The sequence below is a fragment of the Hippoglossus hippoglossus genome, chromosome 14 (assembly GCF_009819705.1).
Source record: "Hippoglossus hippoglossus isolate fHipHip1 chromosome 14, fHipHip1.pri, whole genome shotgun sequence".
Classification (NCBI taxonomy): domain Eukaryota; kingdom Metazoa; phylum Chordata; class Actinopteri; order Pleuronectiformes; family Pleuronectidae; genus Hippoglossus; species Hippoglossus hippoglossus.
Window position 1 is genome coordinate 24,067,737 of NC_047164.1, and position 18,650 is coordinate 24,086,386.

General features: G+C 41.9%; 1 protein-coding gene across 1 annotated transcript; it reads right to left on the bottom strand.

The window, feature by feature from the left end:
• Positions 1-714: 714 nt before the first annotated feature.
• On the bottom strand, positions 715-17,858 carry vps11 (VPS11 core subunit of CORVET and HOPS complexes). The gene is made up of 16 exons (XM_034606915.1): positions 17,668-17,858; positions 16,679-16,827; positions 16,457-16,592; positions 16,182-16,345; positions 14,410-14,657; positions 13,874-14,075; positions 13,611-13,762; positions 13,303-13,489; positions 12,822-12,965; positions 6,931-7,128; positions 6,671-6,832; positions 6,350-6,483; positions 5,660-5,862; positions 5,320-5,491; positions 2,395-2,617; positions 715-2,207 (listed from the first exon to the last, which is right to left on the bottom strand). Exons 1-16 carry the CDS (start codon positions 17,807-17,809, stop codon positions 2,043-2,045), a joined length of 2,781 nt encoding a protein of 926 aa, XP_034462806.1. The 5' UTR covers positions 17,810-17,858; the 3' UTR covers positions 715-2,042.
• Positions 17,859-18,650: the final 792 nt, after the last annotated feature.

Below are 18,650 nucleotides of genomic sequence, written 5' to 3' on the forward strand. Positions count from 1 at the left end.
CAATTTTGGCCCTTAAATATAGAGAAAATACATATATAGAAACCATTATTAAAGGCCGTGCTCTTGTTTTGAAAGGCCGCCCCCTGTATTTCCGGTGAGTAACTCTCGCTGACTTTGAGAAACCGCAACAGCTAACGATGACCCCCACTCCGGTCCAGGGCCCGCCCACCTCGCTCCACGCACTGCTCTGTGATTGGTCCACGTGAGGTGAGCGGCGTCGAGAACGCGTTTCTGGCCAGAAGCGATTGGTCCACGTCCAAATAGTGGGCGTGATACAGACTGACGACAGTTCCAGGTAAAGTCTGAGCAGAGCACATGCCTGTTCGGAATGAATCAAGCTGAATGAACTGTACCTGTCCAGTAGTGGAACAGTGGCTGGGATGGAAACCCCGTGTAGTGCAGCTTTAAGAGACTGACATTACTTTTTGTGAGTGGAACAATGCAATCACCTCCTGTAGCACCTACTGTGATGAGATTGTGTCGCTTGTTGTTACCCTGTGTGCAGATGTAACAGAGCAGGGTTCTCACCCCTAAGTGTGTGTGTGCATCTTGATAGAATAAGTAGTTAGTGAGCTGACTTTTCCATGACATCTAACAAGTACAGCCTCATTGTTTGTTGTTCTTCTCATCAAAAGCCTCTGTGGATGTGATTGCTGCTTGTAACCTGAGCCCCTTACCCAAACAGGAGTTAGTGTCCACAGCGTCCAGCTCAACTGCTGTTTCAAACAGTTTTATTGGTTTCTGAAAGGCATTGCAATAGTCCAACACAGCTTCCTGTGATAATTGTGTATTGTGATGATTTATGAAGTATTTTTGACCAGTAACACAACAGTTGGTAACATAAAACGTGCATTCATTATTCTGCTGATGCTGCAGTGTTGTCTTTAGCTTTTGTAAATGCTGTTCAAAAAGAGGAGACAACATTCAGATCAGTATACAGTGCAGTGGCAGGAAACCTCATTCAACAACAATTCTCTTCATCAACAGTTGAAAGGTGTGTAGTGCCAAACAAAGACCAGATGACAGGCCAGTGAAATAAGATCAGGGGTGGTCCGCTTCAGCCTCGGTCACCTGAGTGAACCCACTGGCCAAGAAGACAAATTTTGGCTTATTTTGCATGCAACTACTTATAGTACCCATCACTGATATTCATGTTAAAGAAAGTATGTGTCTAGAGCAAAGAGGCTCTCCTCTCAGAACACTACAGAGAGGAGGAACAGAAGCTTTGGAAGAAGTCCCCACCCTCCATGTAACTGCACTCAGGGGCCAATGTGATTTCTGAGGTGAGAGCATCACAGAGCAGGTTCCACCATGTAAATAACATGTTTATGTGGAGAGGCTGAAGCATCAGTGCAAATAAGCTTCAGTTAAAGTACATACCCCAAGGAGCCAAGACATTATAAGCATGCAGATGAAACAGATAATGTAGAGTGTCTCAGACACAGTCAGGCTCAGGAACCAGTGAATCATAGATGAGCTGGGCCCAACCTTCAATACCCTAGCTGCTAGGGTACTGAAGGTTTTCCCATGTCCTAGTTTCTTGCGATGTAATATAAACTGATAATCGATGTCATCATACAAGTTCTGTGTATTTTTAAAAGGCTAGACTGGCAGGTGACAGCCGCAAAACCAATACAGCCAGGGGAGAAAATACACTTAATAATGACTTTATTTATTGTTAATTATTAAGATAGTGTGAAAGCCATCAAAATAAAGTATTAATGGCAGCTGGTTCAACTGTTTTTGAAGGTTCTGTGTAAGATCACATGACTACAAGCAAAGAATCCAAAGCAGAATTCTCCAAGTTATCGTTGAGCGAGGTTTTGCATGTTTTAAATCTAAGTACATTTATGCAGTCTCCAGTGAATCATGACACAGACTACGAACACAATTATGCTAACAGGTCCACAACAGGTACTAAAAGCAGGCAAATGCATTCTCTGCTGAATAAAGTGGCACCCCCGCAACAAAGCACGTGGTCGAAGCTGGAGATAGAGCTCCAGCTCCAGCAGGAATCACACTGTGATTACGGACTGAGGGTTCTAGCAGTTCCTCTTGGTGTGGATGAGCAGGTCTCTCTGCAGGTTGACTTCTAGATTCCCGACTGTTTTGCTGCCAGGCAGGTCAGTGACCAGAGTCAGTTTGTTGAACACTCCTCGACCAAAATAGTCAGCCACCACTGAGAAACCATCGTTGGAGCTGCGTAACTGAAAAGCACAGAAAAGACTTGAATTTATCAGTCAGTTGCTAACATAGAATAACTATGACTAAATTCCACCCAGGGGAGGAGTAAAGAAGATAGATTAGATTGATTATTTCAAATGATTTCAGAATAAAAGGATGTAAATGAAACATATACGTTAAATTGTTTTTTGTTCACAGTTTAATTAATACCTGTCTGCTGAAGTGGTCGTGCAGGTCGCGTTTCTGGTCCTGTGCACGCAGCATGTCCATGACTTTTCGGTTCTCAGGGGTGCACGTTGGGCACTCAGCCTCACTCTCAGCGTAGCTTTCGAAGCAGTGTTGGTGGAAGGAGTGACTGCACAGGAAATGAACAGAGGGCAGCTCCAGGGGACTGTTGCACATGTTGCACTTGGTCTTCTGGAATATCTTGGCACTGTGTGGAAAGATTGGGGTAAACATTCACCGTCAATCTGAGACTCCAGTGGCTGCAACTGACAGAAATTAAAGTCACAAAAACTGAGGATGATAGAATTGTAGTAGAAAAATTGCTGATGTTTATCTATTAAGAGAAGACCCTAGCTTAGGGGTGTAAAACTCCCGGCCCCCGGGCTACCCCCCCTCTATAAGTCTAGCGATCTGATGCACAAAATATAATATAATCAGGCCTGTGAACATTGTTTGGGACTTTACTATCAATTAGTTGTTCCACATTATCGTGGGTAATTTAAACTACCCCTTTATGTGCAATTAAAATAAAAAAACAATTCTGTTTAAAAATTTATTTAGTTTGATGCAAAATCCGAGCAAAGGTTAAAGGTGAAGATGAAGAGAGCGGAAGAGAGCAGATTCAGAGCTGTATTCGTTGGTTGTCCATGAACAATAAAGATGTTGCTTTCCAAACCGAAAAGAAAAGTGGACGCTGAACACTGGCATTACAGTACTTTTTCAATGGGAATGCTACCTGCCTGATATGCAATGAAAAATTTGCTGTTCTGCATCTGCACCCTAGCAGATGCTTGAGGAATATAATCTCAAGCATCACTACTCAACTGAACACAGTGAACATTAAGAGAAATACGAGTGAGACAAGAGTAAAAAACGAGCCACACAGCTACAGAAAGCTAACATCTCAGCAACGTCTTTTTCATAAAGCCAAGAAGGACGCGGATGGAAGCAAGTTATGTGGTGAGTGAATTAATCGGCAAAGCGTGAAAGCCATTAAAAGTGCAGTTTTTGAAAGACCGCATGTTGCAAGTTGCTGATATTCTATGTCCAGGAAAGGAGAGCTTGTTCAATAATATCTCGCTATCAACAAACACAGTGGCAGAGCGGATTAACGAGTTATCAAGTGACATTTATTAACAATTACTCTACAAAGCCTGACGCTTAACTGCATACACTGTGGCGCTCGAGTAAAGTACAGACCAAACCACCAGTGCTGGCCATTTTCATCAGAGGTATTTATGAGAAATCTGAGGTGACAGAGAAGTTGCTGAGTTTGTCTCCAATGCACAGCCGTACCACAGCCAAGGATATACTTCAGCAGCTGTATGGTGCCATAGAGCGGGCTGGTTTGTCATTGAACGGAATAGTAGGCATTACCACTGATGGAGCCACGTCCATGACAGATTTAAAAAGACAGACTGGTAGCACTGGTTAAAAAAAAATGAGAGAAGGAAAATGCGGATCCAGCAGTTGTTCTGCACTGTCTCATACACCAGGCATTGTGCAGCAAATGCTTGAAATGTCATGTCCGCCTTCCTGAAATGTATCAATTACATCAGCTCCAGGAGTTTAGAGCACTGCCAGTTCGGGGTCTTTTTTAGAAGAAATCGAGTCAGCATATGGTGATGTACTGCACTGATGTGTGCTGGCTCAGCAGGGGAAAAGTCTTGAAGAGATGTTTTGAGTTAAGTGAGATAAGAGCAGAGGTGAAGAGATTCATGGAATATGGCAGAATGGATGTTCCTGAACCTGATGATTCACAATGGATCATGGATCTTGCATTTTTAGAGGACATAACACAGGGAGCTGAACATCCTTAACCTGAAGCTGCTGGGCCCTGGCCAGCTCATCACAGCAGCTTATGAAAGTGTGAAAGCCTTCTCCACAAAACTGAGATTGTGGAAAACTCAGCTGTCTGCAAAAAACCTCAGTAATTTCCCAGCATGCAGATCTCTTGTGGAAGAGGGCAGAGCATTCAGTGGGGATGGAGATGCCACTGCTATTGAAAACCTACAGCAGGAGTTTGATGAGCGTTTTGCTGACTTCAAGGCACACCGTGACACTTGTGTGTTGCAAATGGAACTTATTGACTTGCAGTGCAACAGTGAGCTAAAAACTAAATTCTGAAGGGCACAGGGAAAAGACATGACTGGACAATTTCTAAGAGAATTGCATCCATCCTTCCCAGAACTGTCCAAAGTGATCAGCCAGATAATGTGCTTTTTTGGGAGCACATATCAGTGTGAGAAACTCAAATATGAACTTCAATAAATGTACAGGTCCGGGCTCACCGATGCCCATCTTGAAGCTGCACTCAGGGTGTCAACTGTGACCTCCATCAGGGCCAATGTGGCTCAGCTGTGTGAGCAGAAGCACTGCCCGGTGTCTGGTAAGACATACATTATTCAGGGTTTCATCCCCTTCAGTACAAGGTTTTTATGTTATTCTAATGGAAAAAAATATTTGCACTAACTTAAAACTAATGAGTATAAAATATTTGCATTATTCTATCAAGTATGAAGAAAATATGAGTAGAAGTACTGTCAGGTGTCCTAAATACAAATGTATTTGTATACGATTTCATAGCGATTTCATCTTGTTAGTTCAATACAAGGTTTCAGTAAGTTACTTACTGCTACGTACTTACTAGTTCATCACTTACTAAGATTAAGGAAAATAGATATGTACTAACTGTTAAAAACTAAATATTTAAACAACTGCTGTTTTCATTTAGCATATTATTATGTTGGTAATGGAAATAAAGAAGCACAATTTTACTAATATTGCTCTTTGTTGCACTACTTGAACATTGAAGTGGCCCTCTTTTGAGATGACACTACCAGCAGTGGCCCCAAGCTAATTTGACCCCTGCCCTAGCTGTTCAGGGGTAAAGTCCGTCATGTGACCAACCTTGTTTTGAGCTCCTGGATCTCAGAACGGAGGTGAGCAGTTTCCTCGCGGTACTGGCAGATTTTGCGTTCATCGTCCTCTATCTGCTGGCTCTCCCTCTGCAGCTTGTTGATGAGGTAGTCCTTGATGACGGAGAGAGTGGCCGTCGAGTTGTGTGCCAGTGTCTGCACCACTATGGCCGTACAAAAACAATGGATGTAAGATGGGAATGCCTCTTCTTTTCAAACAGCATCTTACTGATGCCATGAGAGCTCAACGCTCTGTCTTCTCCTGAACTGATTCTAATATGACATCCAAACTAACTTGCATTAAGTATGAAATCAAATGTTCACCAGCTCACCAAGTAAGGGAGGCATCAGGTTGTTTTGGTCGATATGATGTAGGACCTCACTGATGTAGGCCTTGCAGTCCTCTTCTTTTCTAGCAAAGTATCCAAGTGCCTGCTCCCAGAGGCAACCCTCTTGATCCCCATAGCGCTTGCAGGCCTCTACCACTTTTCCATACTCTTCATTCTGCATGTGGTAGTGCATTATCTGCTGGTACCTGCACACAAATGTTAATGGTTATAAAATTAAAAATGAACATACTTTGGGTCATAGTTCTCAGCTCAACGGGCATGAAACCGCAGACCCACACTTTCATCCAAAGTGCAATAATGAAGATGAACATCCAACCCTGAATAAATTATACAGTCAGGTCTGTATGTATTTGGATAGTGTCACAGTTTTTGTAATTTTACGTCTGTACACAACCAGTGTATTTCAAATAAGTGTAGACTTAAATTCAAGGGGTTTAACAAAAATATCACATTAAGCATTATTAAGAAATAATGTCATGCCAAATTGCATCAATCATCAATAATCAATAATAAACTATACACAGCAACAATGATCTCAAACTGGCTCATGTTGTTAGTAACACACTTCCACTTCCAGACTTGTTTTGTTTGCCACATGAAAGCAGCAAGTAATGAGATGATCCCATTACCTGGCTTCATTCATATTCAGATGATGCTGTGCTCCTTACTTACAGTTTGCCCTTCTCATAAAGGTAGAGGACACCTTCTTTGAAGTTGTGCATCTGGCACAGGACCAGGGCTTTATCAAACACAGTGTGGTCACTCCTCAGCAGTGACACCGCCTCCCCCTGCAGGACCTTTTTTCTCTGACACACACATGCATGAGAAGAAAATAAGTTAAAATAATTCTTCCCTCGTTAAACAACAATTCAAATTCTGCTAAACTTTCAAATTTTCTGGAATGACATCACACAGCAATTACTTTCTACTGCAAACTGCATTGTTATTTCATTGTGCTAGGATTCTTAGCTAGTTTGGCTGTTTTGCACTGACCTCTGGGTCCTGTTCATGTGCCCAGTCTTGCAGCCGGAGCTCCAGCAGTGTGTCATACACACCCTGGGAAGAACGGGGGTCCACCTCGATCATGTGCTCCAGGAAGGCTTTCAGTTCTCGAGGGTTGTTTGCAAAAACTGGGATGAATTCCTCAGAGTTGGCCTTAAACAAAATCCAATATAGCTATCAGGACTCATTTCAGGAGCAGAAGGTTTTTAGCCCCCCCACACATAAAGAAAACAGCATCACTACAGACTGACCTTATTGACGCGACTCCTCTCTGGGCTGCCTTTTTCACCAGCGTCTCCACTGGGTTGGTAGGTGGTGCACAGGCCCTTCAGGAGCAGTGTGGTGCCTTCAGGAACATGGTGCATCAGCGTCTTGCCGTAATGCTTCATGGTGCTTTCAGCTTGTTCAAAAGGCAAACGTCCGATGTAACGTAGCCCTTCCTGATAATTCTAAGTGTTGGAGGGGCACAATAAGATAAATCAGTTATAAGTGAATTCCGTAACTTCTGTATTTGTAAACGTAGACAATGCATAGAGAGCTAGAGGAAATGGCGAGGCGTGCTCAGTTTAGCTCAATTCGGTTGGCAGTGCGCAGAGCGAATGATAGAGGCAGAGAAGGAGAAGAGCAGTAAATTACTGATGAACACTGTAAGTGCCCCCAACGGCACCCCCCACCCCCCCTGGAAGGTCAAGTTAATTTTTAATTTTTAATTTTTTTTAATATAGCGCCAGATCTCAACATAAGTCATTTAAGGTTACCTTTCCTATACCTTTCTATAGCTTGCTCTTTTATTAAACAAACTAAATGGCCTTATGTTATTTATCTTATTTACACAACGGCATGTACACACGCACACACAGACACGTGCGCACGCACGCACACACACACTGACACGTGCGCGCACACACAGGTGAGCACACTCCCACCAGCGGACAGAGAGCATCCATCGGAAAACATGTCGCATCAACCACCTGAAAAGCAGATAAAAATATCCGTGTTTTTTAAACGCTCCCAGGGTGGTGAAGATGGCAACACTCACTCTCCTGCGAGTAGCAGCCGGAGTAGCTCTCCTGCTCCGGGTCCAAGTACAGAAAAGAGCCCAAGTGTTGCACGCCCTGCCCCCGACAAGTGACAAAAGCTGCACACTTTGTGGATAATTCCATTCATGTTTAGTTCAATGTACAGTTCAAAAATTGTTCAGATGTTATATTGACTGCTGTCATTAAAAGAAACACATGAACATCATGATTCCTTTAAGTTTTTGTGTCCGTGTCCGCCGCCCCCCAAGCTGTAAACCTAGGGGAAACACTGCAGTTTCCACTGTATCTGTTTATAAAACAAAAAAGGTGTGGATCTACAACTGTCTAAACTGCTTCATTTTCTGTGTTAAAGAGCTTTATACTTCTTCTATGAAGCGCGAAAGCCTTGGGCTGCACTTACTGCTGCAAAAAATGTGCCTGGGGCATCAGATGTGCAGCAGATTTGACAGTGAATCATGACTATCGGAGTGGTGTCATATAACTTGCGAGGTCTTACGCTTAGGGCAGAGTGATGGGGACAAAGCACGACGCATTATTATTGACAAACTCCTGGAGAATACTGATGTCCTGTGCATACGGGATACTTTGTTAGCTAAACAAGACAGATTTAAGCACGAAGATAGCACGTGGCACAATATCTGGGGGGGTGGCCATACTTTGGCATAAGAAATATGATCCACCAGTCAGTGTGATTAGGCAAAGAGGTGGAATGGTGCATAGCAATTAAAGTTGTAAATAATAAGAATGCTTTTGTAATTGTAAATGTTTACACACCTTGTGAATGTTATCTAAATGAGGATGAATATCTTTAAGGGATAGTTCACCGAAAAATGAAAATTCGTTCATTATCTACACACTACTATGCCGATGGAGGAGTGGGTGAAGTGTACGAGTCCACAAAACACTTTAGGAGTCTCAGGGGTAAACTTTTCTGCAGCAGAATCCAATACAACTGAAGTAAATGGCACAATAAAACACTTCAGATGTAATAAAACAGAAAAAACATAACATGCCTCCATACTGCTTGTGTGGTGTCATCCAAGTGTCCGCAAGCCCCGACATTCATATTCGATTTGAAACAGCCTAATTTACACCTTGTTTTAAGCCTAAATGTTCACTGATTTTTCCTACGAGGTGCGTTCATGGACCCACGGACACACCATTGTGTTGCTACGTCCGCTAGCTTAGCCATACCAGTGGACTTTTAGGCCTAAAACTTGGTGTAAATGACCTTGTTTCGAGTCGAATATGAATGTCGGAGCTTGCGGACACTTGGGTGACACCACAGGAGCAGTATGGAGGCATGTTGTGTTTTTTCTGTTGTTTTATTACATCTGAAGAAGAGGTCACCATTGACTACCATTCTATTGGATTCTGCTGCAACAAAGTTTACCGTTGAGACTCCAGAAGTGTTTTGTGGACTCACACACTTCACCTACCCCTCCATCGTGGTGTGTAGGTAATAAGTGAATTTTCAATTGTTGGTGAACTATCCCTTTAACAGTCTTGCTTTTATAAGTTGTTTTGTTAGAGAGTGTGCATATGCATGTGTATTTGTTGTTGAGGACATGAACGCTGATATTTCAGGTAATAACTCCCTAGCAAGCTGGTGCTGTCAAGCAAGGTGTTGTTACCAGAAGATAGTTTCACATATATTAGTGAAGCATGGCACACTACATCTTGGTTGGATCACTGTATATGTACAGCTGATGCTCATGACGGGATGGAGAGAGTTTAAATTCTGTACAGTTTTGCCACAACCGACAATATACCTGTCTTTACGATATTAAATGTTGAGAGTTTACATGAGCTAATTGATAAAGAAAACCACGAGCAAAGTGGGAAACTCTGGTATTATGAATCACTGACTGAGAAGTGCCTGAGTAACATTGATGTACCACTTGATGCTATTCTCTGGTGTAACATTAATTGTAATAACCAAAGTCCCACTGGAGATTTATGTATTATGACATTGTGAATTGTTTACATAATAGCAGTAGAGCATTTTGCCAAAAAAAGAGTGAGACAATATAATTTGAGACCTGAGTTGAATGAATATGTGTCTGAACTTCATACTGAGGCCAAAGAAGCTTTTAGAAACTAGACATGTTCCAGAGGTTGAACACGAGACATGCAAATGCTAGGTTCAAATATGCAAAATGTTTTGTTAAAAGAAATGAGCAGGCCATGAGGGCAAACTCTATGGCCAAAAGGCGTCAGCAAAATAATGTCTTTCTATTTTGGAAAGAAGTTATGGTTATGAATAACAGCAAGATGCCCTTGCCTTCCAGTATTGATTGGGTCACTGGGTCTGAAAGTAGTGCTGTATTATATAGAAATCATTACAGTGATATTTTTAATTGTATTAAGAGTGAAGAATTTAATGTAGGTGACGTTTCTAACAGGGTTGGTATGGTTATTAGACCTGGTGAAATGTGCCATTGAGAAATTGGCAGTACAAAGCATGTGGCCATGACCATACAACAGAACATCTGAAATATGCTAGCCACAGGATCTCAGTGTTACTTGATGTTTGTTTTACTGGTCTGCTATGCTATGCCATATATGCCTGGCATATTGCCTGACTCCACGTTGTCTTTCGTATTAGTGCCAGTTGTTAAGAACAAAACTGGAAAAAATATCCAGCATGGAAAATTACAGACCAATTCCTCTGGCTTGTACAGTTTCCAAAGTACTTCAACAACATCTCTTGGATAGACTTCAAGAATATAACCACTGACAATCAATTTGGTTTTAAAAACAAACATGGCACCGATTTGTGTATATGGTGTGGACCATCTTTTTTATGCTGATGATGGACTTGTTTTGTTTACTTATAGTGCTGGTTTGCAGCAGCTACTTAGATTCTGCTCAGATTATGGTTTGCAGTTTGATATGAAGTTTAACCCTAAGAAGAGTGTGTTTATGATTGCTAAATTTGTGTCGATAAACTGATTCGACAAATGTCATCATAATGTCCTCAACTGAGCCTCAACAGAATGACACAAGGTATTCCTCTTGTTTCTGGAAACACTGGAACAAATGCCTGTATGTGTCCTAACAATAACTTAATTATCTTGGATTTGTGAGCTGCTTTGATTGTATTTATATGTCGTTTGTTTGTATTTTATTGTATTGTATATAGATATGGACCTTTGTGTCTGCAATAAAGTTGAATTTAATTGAGAAGAGGAGGTTTTACCGAAGGGAAGAATTGCACTGGGAGTTTGATTGTGCGATGAGAGGGGGTCCAGATGATAATAATATTCATTTTAAGTGTCAATGAAAAAATTTGAAAGCTATTAACAAAAATTTGAAATGCTCTCTTGGCTCTTTTGCAAGCACTTATGAGATGGTCGCTAACTTCAACTCATCAGTTTCCTTCTGTAAAGTCACCAGGGTCAGCAGTCAGGATCAGATCATGAAATGTGAAATATCAAACTTTATCCTGCACTGCACAACACAGCTGCTGAACTCTTACTGAAGAGTGGAGCAGCATGTCTGAGTGTTGTTCTTCAGATTCTATCCACACGTCTGTCTTTTTTGTTTAATTTTGGGCACATATGCATCATGGAAAGTCCTGCTGCTTCGGCTACAAGCAGCTTCTGTTCACCCTGCAGGGACAATAATCAGCTGATGATTATGAGAGAAGTTCTCATGTTATAAGCAGCACTTTGATCAGGGATTTATGGATGTTTATCATTGATAGATATCAGAAATCATGTGACCAACCCAGTCTAATCAGTTCATCTTTTAGTCCAAGTGAAGGTTTGTACCTAATTTGACCAAAATTCTCTCAAGTCGTTCCGCAGATGTTGTGTTCACAGTAATGGGACAGACTGACAGACAACGAAAAAACATAGTGCCAATGACTGTGCTCAGGAATAATAAACAGAGCTGGGTGATATGGTCAAAATGGTATTACTATAAATTTGTTCATCTCATTCGATATAGACAATTATCAAGAAAAATGTTGAATCATTATTTCTTTCTAATTCTGGAGAAGTGAAAACTGGAGAAACCAATTTACTGTGGTTTTATTTATTTGGTGAACAGTGAAACATTAAAAAAAATGCCTGAATTCTCAAACTGTGGGGTTTCCGCTACGTTACGTGCCGTATCACCCCGCTGCATGTCCTCCCTCCTCACTCCCCCACTGACCTGCGCTCACTTTACACGTTAACAATAAACACCAGCACTAATCAGAAGTTATTAAAACACTTAGGCTACAGTACTTGAAGTTTACTTTGTGTTTGTTTGACTAGCTCTAAAGTTTAGGAGACACGTATATAAACACATTGATAAAAAGTGTAACATTTTTGTGTCTGTAACATGACGCGCACAGCCAGGACTTCAGGGTTAAAGTGACTAGAACGATCCGCATGATCGATAAGTAACTAAATAAATGTGATCTTCAGTTTGTGTGAAGCGCGACAGGGACACGGACACGGACACACACACACACACACACACACACACACACACACACACACACACACACACACACACACACACACACACACACACACACACACACACACACACACACACACACACACACACACACACACACACACACACAGAGAGAGATTATGAGGCAACACAGTGTTTTAACTTCATTGTTGCACAAGAAGCGACACCCGTTTAACTGCCAACACATAAATATGAATTCAGCAGGTATTTATAAAGATCAGTTCTACGTGTGAGTGACTCGAAAAGAGCAGAGGGGCAGAGTCACTTGTCCCCATTTGGGGGGTGTTATAAAATAATTGTTCATAATGGTAATCAAGTAAAAAGTTTGAAATAATCGGGATATTGACTTGAAGTAATATTGCCCAGCCCTTATATAATTAACCTTTTGTTATACTGCAATGAAGAAAATTATATTTTCATTACTATAATTGATTGATAAACAGATAAACATGTGGAAGCTGTCTGTCTGTTCAGAGACTATTAAAATTCTGCATTTGTGTTAAATTATATCCCTAATGGATACATTCTTTTCTCACTTTACAGCAGTTTTTTAAAATGTTTTTTTACATTTGAAATTGTGTTTTTAAATTAGTAAAGGTTTGCAAATGCTTGTATGTTTTATTATTTACCTTGAGGTCCTCCAGCTGGATCTTCAGGTACCATTCATGGTGCATGTGCTTCTCAGCCAAGAAAACAGCGTGACTGTGGTAGCCGGCCTGCCTTAGAACCTTGATGGCAATCTCCACATCAAAGTGGACCTCACTGTCACTACTCTGTTGAAATAGATTACAGAAAGACAGTGGTGTCAGCATTTGATATGGCAGCTGTTAGCTCATTAACACAGACACATTGTTCCACTTCCTTCACTTTCACAAACTTTCATTTGTTTTCATCTCTAAAACCTGCATCGCTCACTTTTAAATTGTAAATGGTTCTAGTCTTACTGGTTTCCAGTCTTTCAGTTGCCACAAAAATCTTCACAGAGATAATTTACATTCACACATACAGCCCCTGTGGAGAAAGTCCTGAGGATCTCTAAAGTTCAGTGCATGTCTGAAAGCAGCTTATCATACATCACTCACACAGTGCTGACATTTAGCAGACAGTCACCTTAATGAACTCCTCCAGCTTGGAGCTGTCCTTCAGCTTTGTGTAACAGTTCAGCAGCAGTGTGGTGTGGTCTGCGTTAGCCAGTGACTGTCTGTGCAGGGCCTGCAGATATGCCGTCAGGTTGTGGATCCTCTGTGCGTCCAGAAATTTCCTGATAACGTACGATGGCTCCAGTTTCCCAATGGTGCTGTGAGAACATACAGGGATGTTTTCTGAGTGGTTGTATCTCAACCCTTCACAGCAAATATCACAGTCTAATCTATGACAATAACAGCAGCTTGCTGGCAAATATTTGGTGATGTAGTTACCGAATGTACTGCTGGATGGCACCGTCATGGTCTCCCTTTAAATAGAGGTGGTCCCCATACTGCCTGAAGATCTCTGACAGGCCGTCACTGTCCAGGTGCTGGCTCTTAGCCAGGTTTATGGCCATCACAAACAGGTTCTTTTTAAACAGCATCTTAAAAGACAAATAAGCATGGAACAACATTGCTGCCTGATCCACAGTAATAACAGTGAGTGAGCTGATTTAGTGAGTTCATTTCACATTATCACAGGCCAATGGACTCACCTCCAGCTTGGTCTGTGTGTCTTTCTCTTGAAGAACAAACATTTTTCCATCCCTGGTTAGGATGTAAAAGGAGCCCCACTCTGCCACCACATCGACGACATCATCAAAAGAGGAACTGTAGGCAATGAACTTGTTGTCCAGGTCATAGATGGTGAGAAGCTGTTTTTCTGATGGAGAGCTCTCCCTGCTACCAAACCCTGCCCTGAACAGAAAAGACAGTGTCAACAGTCTCACAGGAACCAGGACTGTTCTTCTTCAAACATCACCCTGTTGAATCAGACAGTCAAATGTGGTAATGAATGTAATGCGACGTTTCCAAGACTCATTTACTCATTGGATGAACTGAACTTATATTGCATTTCTTCAAAGTGCTTTATATTAAAGGTTATATTCACACATTCATACAGTGCTTCTATATGTGGCTTCTCTATCATACATATTCACATATTACCAGAGTGTTAAAAGTTGCCCATAACAGCGCAGAGATCCTTAAGCCACCATGTAACTTCTACTTGTTTATTCAGTCTTGTCCTTACTTGTTTGGTGACTTTGCATCCCTGATGAGTAAAAACAGGTAACCTCGGTGCCACTTGGCGAGCAGCTTGTGTCCATCGAAGGCGAAGCAGGGCCCTCGCTCATCGGGCTGATACAGGTACACGCATTCATCACCGGCCACAATGAACTGGGAATCCTGGGAAGGATCTGCAAGTGAGGAGCAGCGGAGTCCACAGCCATGTGTATCAAGCTCAACTTTTGGATACTCCTTGATGGACAGGGTGTAGCACTGAACAAGAGGAGACAAGAAGCGAGATGATGGGAGGTCAGAATGGAGTACAAAAAAAATGTCAGGAATTTAGCTGACTGTGTGGTTCATCTTCAGGTTGACAATAGTATCTTCTCTTTCAAAATTTCAATTACATGTTGACTTAAGCTGCTTTCAGACATACGCAGATACTCCATATTTTCACCTGAGTAGGTGCATGTGTGAATGCAAATGTCAGAGTGAGAGGCTCCACAGTTTCTCTGCCAAGCCTACTAGTATAAAGTCAATAGAAATTCAGGAGAATTCGATGTGAGAACAAAGCGCGGATTCACCATGAGCGAGTTGATGGCGCTTCTAAGGCGTGACAGATGCAAAACTGAAAAAAGCAAAAATATATCCCAATGAAAAAGCTGAGCTACAAACATAGAAGACACTGATGAAGATGTCAAATTTTGTGCTTTTCAAGACCTCAATAAATACAGTTTTTAAGAGAATGTATTTAACCTATTTATAAGTTTATTAAGATATTAGAACAATAACATTAAGTGAGTGTAACACTTAGGGACATTAGAAGAAATATTTTAAAAATAAAGTTACTTTGCACACATACATATATACACACACACGTGTAAGTTCTTTTTGTTGTAAATATCCTGTTAAATTACAATTATCAATGTTATTAGCATTGTTGCAATTGTTACTATTAGTATATTATTATTAGTCTTATTGTTTATTAGTTGTACAATGTTATGGTCATGTCTGCCAATGAAGCTTCATTGACTTCAACAAAAAACTTTTTTTCGATCACATGACTATTATGTCGGACAAAATTCAAGTGCTCACTGACCCTTTACATAAACCTCAAGAGGACACAAAGGTGATTTCTCTAAAACTACAGTGTAGCCTAAAGGAATATAAATGATACATCACTGTGTTCACAATTTGCATTTGTTTGATTGTGTTAAGAAACTACACTGTTGAATGGTTCACACACTACAACTGACATGGAGAGACATTACTTTCAGGAATTACAGGGCTGATTGCAGTTCCATAGCTGACCACTGATATGAAAGACTGAGAATTGTGTGGCGCTGTGTCGTGCTCTTCCCACATGAATACTTAACATTCAGCGTAGTAGAAATCAACACCCATTGGTGCTTGACAGTTTCCCCATCAGCCTTAAATGCATTGCCTGCAATTGTAATACTTTGCAGCAAACTTATGGTCAATTTAAGATAATTTAAGACCTTAATTTCATTGATTTTAATTTAAGACTTTTTAAGGAGCTGCAGGAACCCTGCAAAGAGTTAGTGGAAAGAAGAGCTGATGACGGTGTCTGTGTGGTAAAGAAAACCATGTGATCTCCGCAAATAAGTGAACACGTCGCTTCCTGCCAAACTGCAGGTAAAATCCGTAGCCAATTCTCTGGATTTTACCCTCAGGTCATGTCTGCAAACAGCTTTACTGTTAAAGCAAGGCTCTATAAAAGTTGAAAGGGTTTATCTCCACCACGCAGCCCAATGTTCTCAGAGCGACCAGACTTACATGAACCTTCTCCAGAGTGGCAACAAACAGATGTGTGACCTTTGCCACTTGGCGGAAGGCGAGGCCAGTGACTGGGCTGCTCCCCTCGTGCAGTGTTAGAGTCTTACTGTGGCGATCCCTGGTGATGTCACCTTTGGTCAAAACCACACTGCCATCTGTGAAGCCTGTCAAGAAACACAACAGCCATTATAATCTGGGAAGAGAAAACTCTGTGTTAGCCAAACAATGAGTGCTGGGTGAATGGGCAGGAAGCAGACCCTTCCATTGTGTCTTACCGATGGCCATGAAGTTGAGGTTCTCGTGCACACCGAGGCAAGACACTTCAGTCGGTTTGTTGCCAGGAATCGCAGGAAAAATCCTGGTGCAGAGAGGATTTCCACTGTCTCTCTTGTCTAGGTTCCAGACCTTTACCTGTGAAATGAGAGCCGCCTCAGTTTCCATGAAATCACTGGCGCAAATGTTCTGTGCTTTAGGCTTCTCTTGAAAGAGACACTTACTAGAGGGTTTATTCCTTGTTCATCCTGCCCCACTGACACCAGGATGCTGTGCTGCTTCAGCTGGTAAAGGTGTGTCACTCGCAGCTTGTAGGCCTGAAAAAAGGTCAGCTGCAGGGAGCGCGTCATGAGCCAGATCTTGCCATCCATATGTGACATCATGAATGTTAAAGACAGTTGGACATAGCTGTTGCACAAGATGCAGTCGGCATGATAAATCAAGTTTGGTCATTTTAGGCTATGGGAAGCTTGTCTGTCAATGAAATCACTGACCACCAACCCTGCTAACTAATTCTATAAAGTTGCATTTCTGTAAGGCAGTAGTGTCTGTGCTCTACTAATACAACAGCTGTGCATGCACATCTGGATAGTGCAGCAAGGGAACATGTTCTGCTTTGAGAGGAAAGAGGAGGCTTCTCTGTCGATACATTTACAGTGTTAGAGATCTGCCACTGCTCTATCCCTCCCTCCGGTACCTGGTGTTTTCTATTAAAACCAAACTCCATGTACACGTTTGGAAATTCAGCTTCCGTCTGTGAAGAGCCACTCAAATCTGTACACACCACTGTCCTGGGTTGACCTGGACCACTCCGTTCTCCTGGCTGCACAGTCATGGCTCTGCTGAAGTCATGTTGCTATGGGGTTTAAGGGGGTTATTCCGGAGGTCGTTTCACCAGCTATTTGTTGTCCAGTGTGAAGAATCAATAGCGAAGTAGAAAGAAATTCCCAAGGCCACTCGAGCTTCGGGTGGAATAAATCCAGACTTTAAAGGTTTTTAAACAGAGTTTGGTGCGACGCTGTTTCTAAAAGCAGCGAACGGAAACGGACCTGACTACCGGTCAGTCCTCAGCTCACTGCTTGATCCCATGTGCCGTTAAGTTTCTTTTATTTCTAACACAGACACCAAATAACAAGTGTTTACTTTCATGTTAGCTAGCATCAGCTGTCAGGAGCTAGCACAACATTAGCTGCTCGCTGCTGGTAAAGGATATCTCCCAGGACGATGTGGCCACGGCCCGAGTCACAGGCCGAGACTCCGCTCGGAAGAACACAGTTCTTCCCATTATCCACCGGATCCTTCACCGTGTCTTTGTCGAAGAAGACAAATTTCCGCCACTGTAAGAAGGCTGCCATTTTGTTAGCGTTAGCTGAGTGGAACAGGGCGTCGTCATGTGACACAAAAGTCACGTGAGCAAACCGGCGTTGTCGATCCTCGATCTATCAACACGTGACCATTGACAATAGAAAAAACGAAAGTACTGTTTTTATTGAATCTTATTCTGTAAAGTTATTCTGTCTGTAAACGTCCCACCAGATCACAGGTGAACACGTTTCCACACCACTCCACTTTAGTTGCATGGACAGTTTATTTCCAGTGGATAAAACTGATGTGTGCCCATCCATCTACATTTAATAATACATTAGAAAGTATAGCAAATTTCTTGAATATCCCTAAATGAAATCTCATTTACAAAAATCTTTAATTCAGTAATTTGTTGAAGTCCCTTAAGGAAACACTTACAGCTTCAGGTCTCTATGAGCTTCACACCTGGATTTCTTCACTTTGTCTCCTTCCTCCTGACGGATCAGCTCATCTGAAGTCAGCCTGGGGACCGTGGATGATATAACTTTCATCTCCAGCTCTGTACATCCTCTGTGGGTTGATGTCTTTTTCTGGGCTACTCAGGAACTGTCAGGGACTTGTCCTGAAGACACTCCTGCTTGTCTTCATTGCAGGGACACACACAGACATTCATCAGGTTTACCATAACCTGATGAATGGGAAACACCCCCACAGAATTAAGAATATCGTTGGAAAAACCTTATACTGTATATATGTACATGTCTGACATGTTAGCACACCAGAGGATCCAGCTGAACTTTCATTGATGCGATGCTGGCACTGATTTGACTCAATGATTCCTGGTAAATCTCAGGAATTATACTCAAGTCAGCTTAAGTTTAGTAAGTTCAA

What these genes read in the sequence shown, in the direction of transcription:
- vps11 (XM_034606915.1), bottom strand. Translation starts at nt 17,809, where the DNA reads ATGGCAGCCTTCTTACAGTGGCGGAAATTTGTCTTCTTCGACAAAGAC. An exon ending in AACAAGGAATAAACCCTCTA is followed by an intron (nt 16,593 to 16,678) that starts GTAAGTGTCTCT and finishes CTCATTTCACAG; the next exon opens with GTAAAGGTCTGGAACCTAGA. An exon ending in GATGCAAAGTCACCAAACAA is followed by an intron (nt 14,076 to 14,409) that starts GTAAGGACAAGA and finishes TTTTCTGTTCAG; the next exon opens with GGCAGGGTTTGGTAGCAGGG.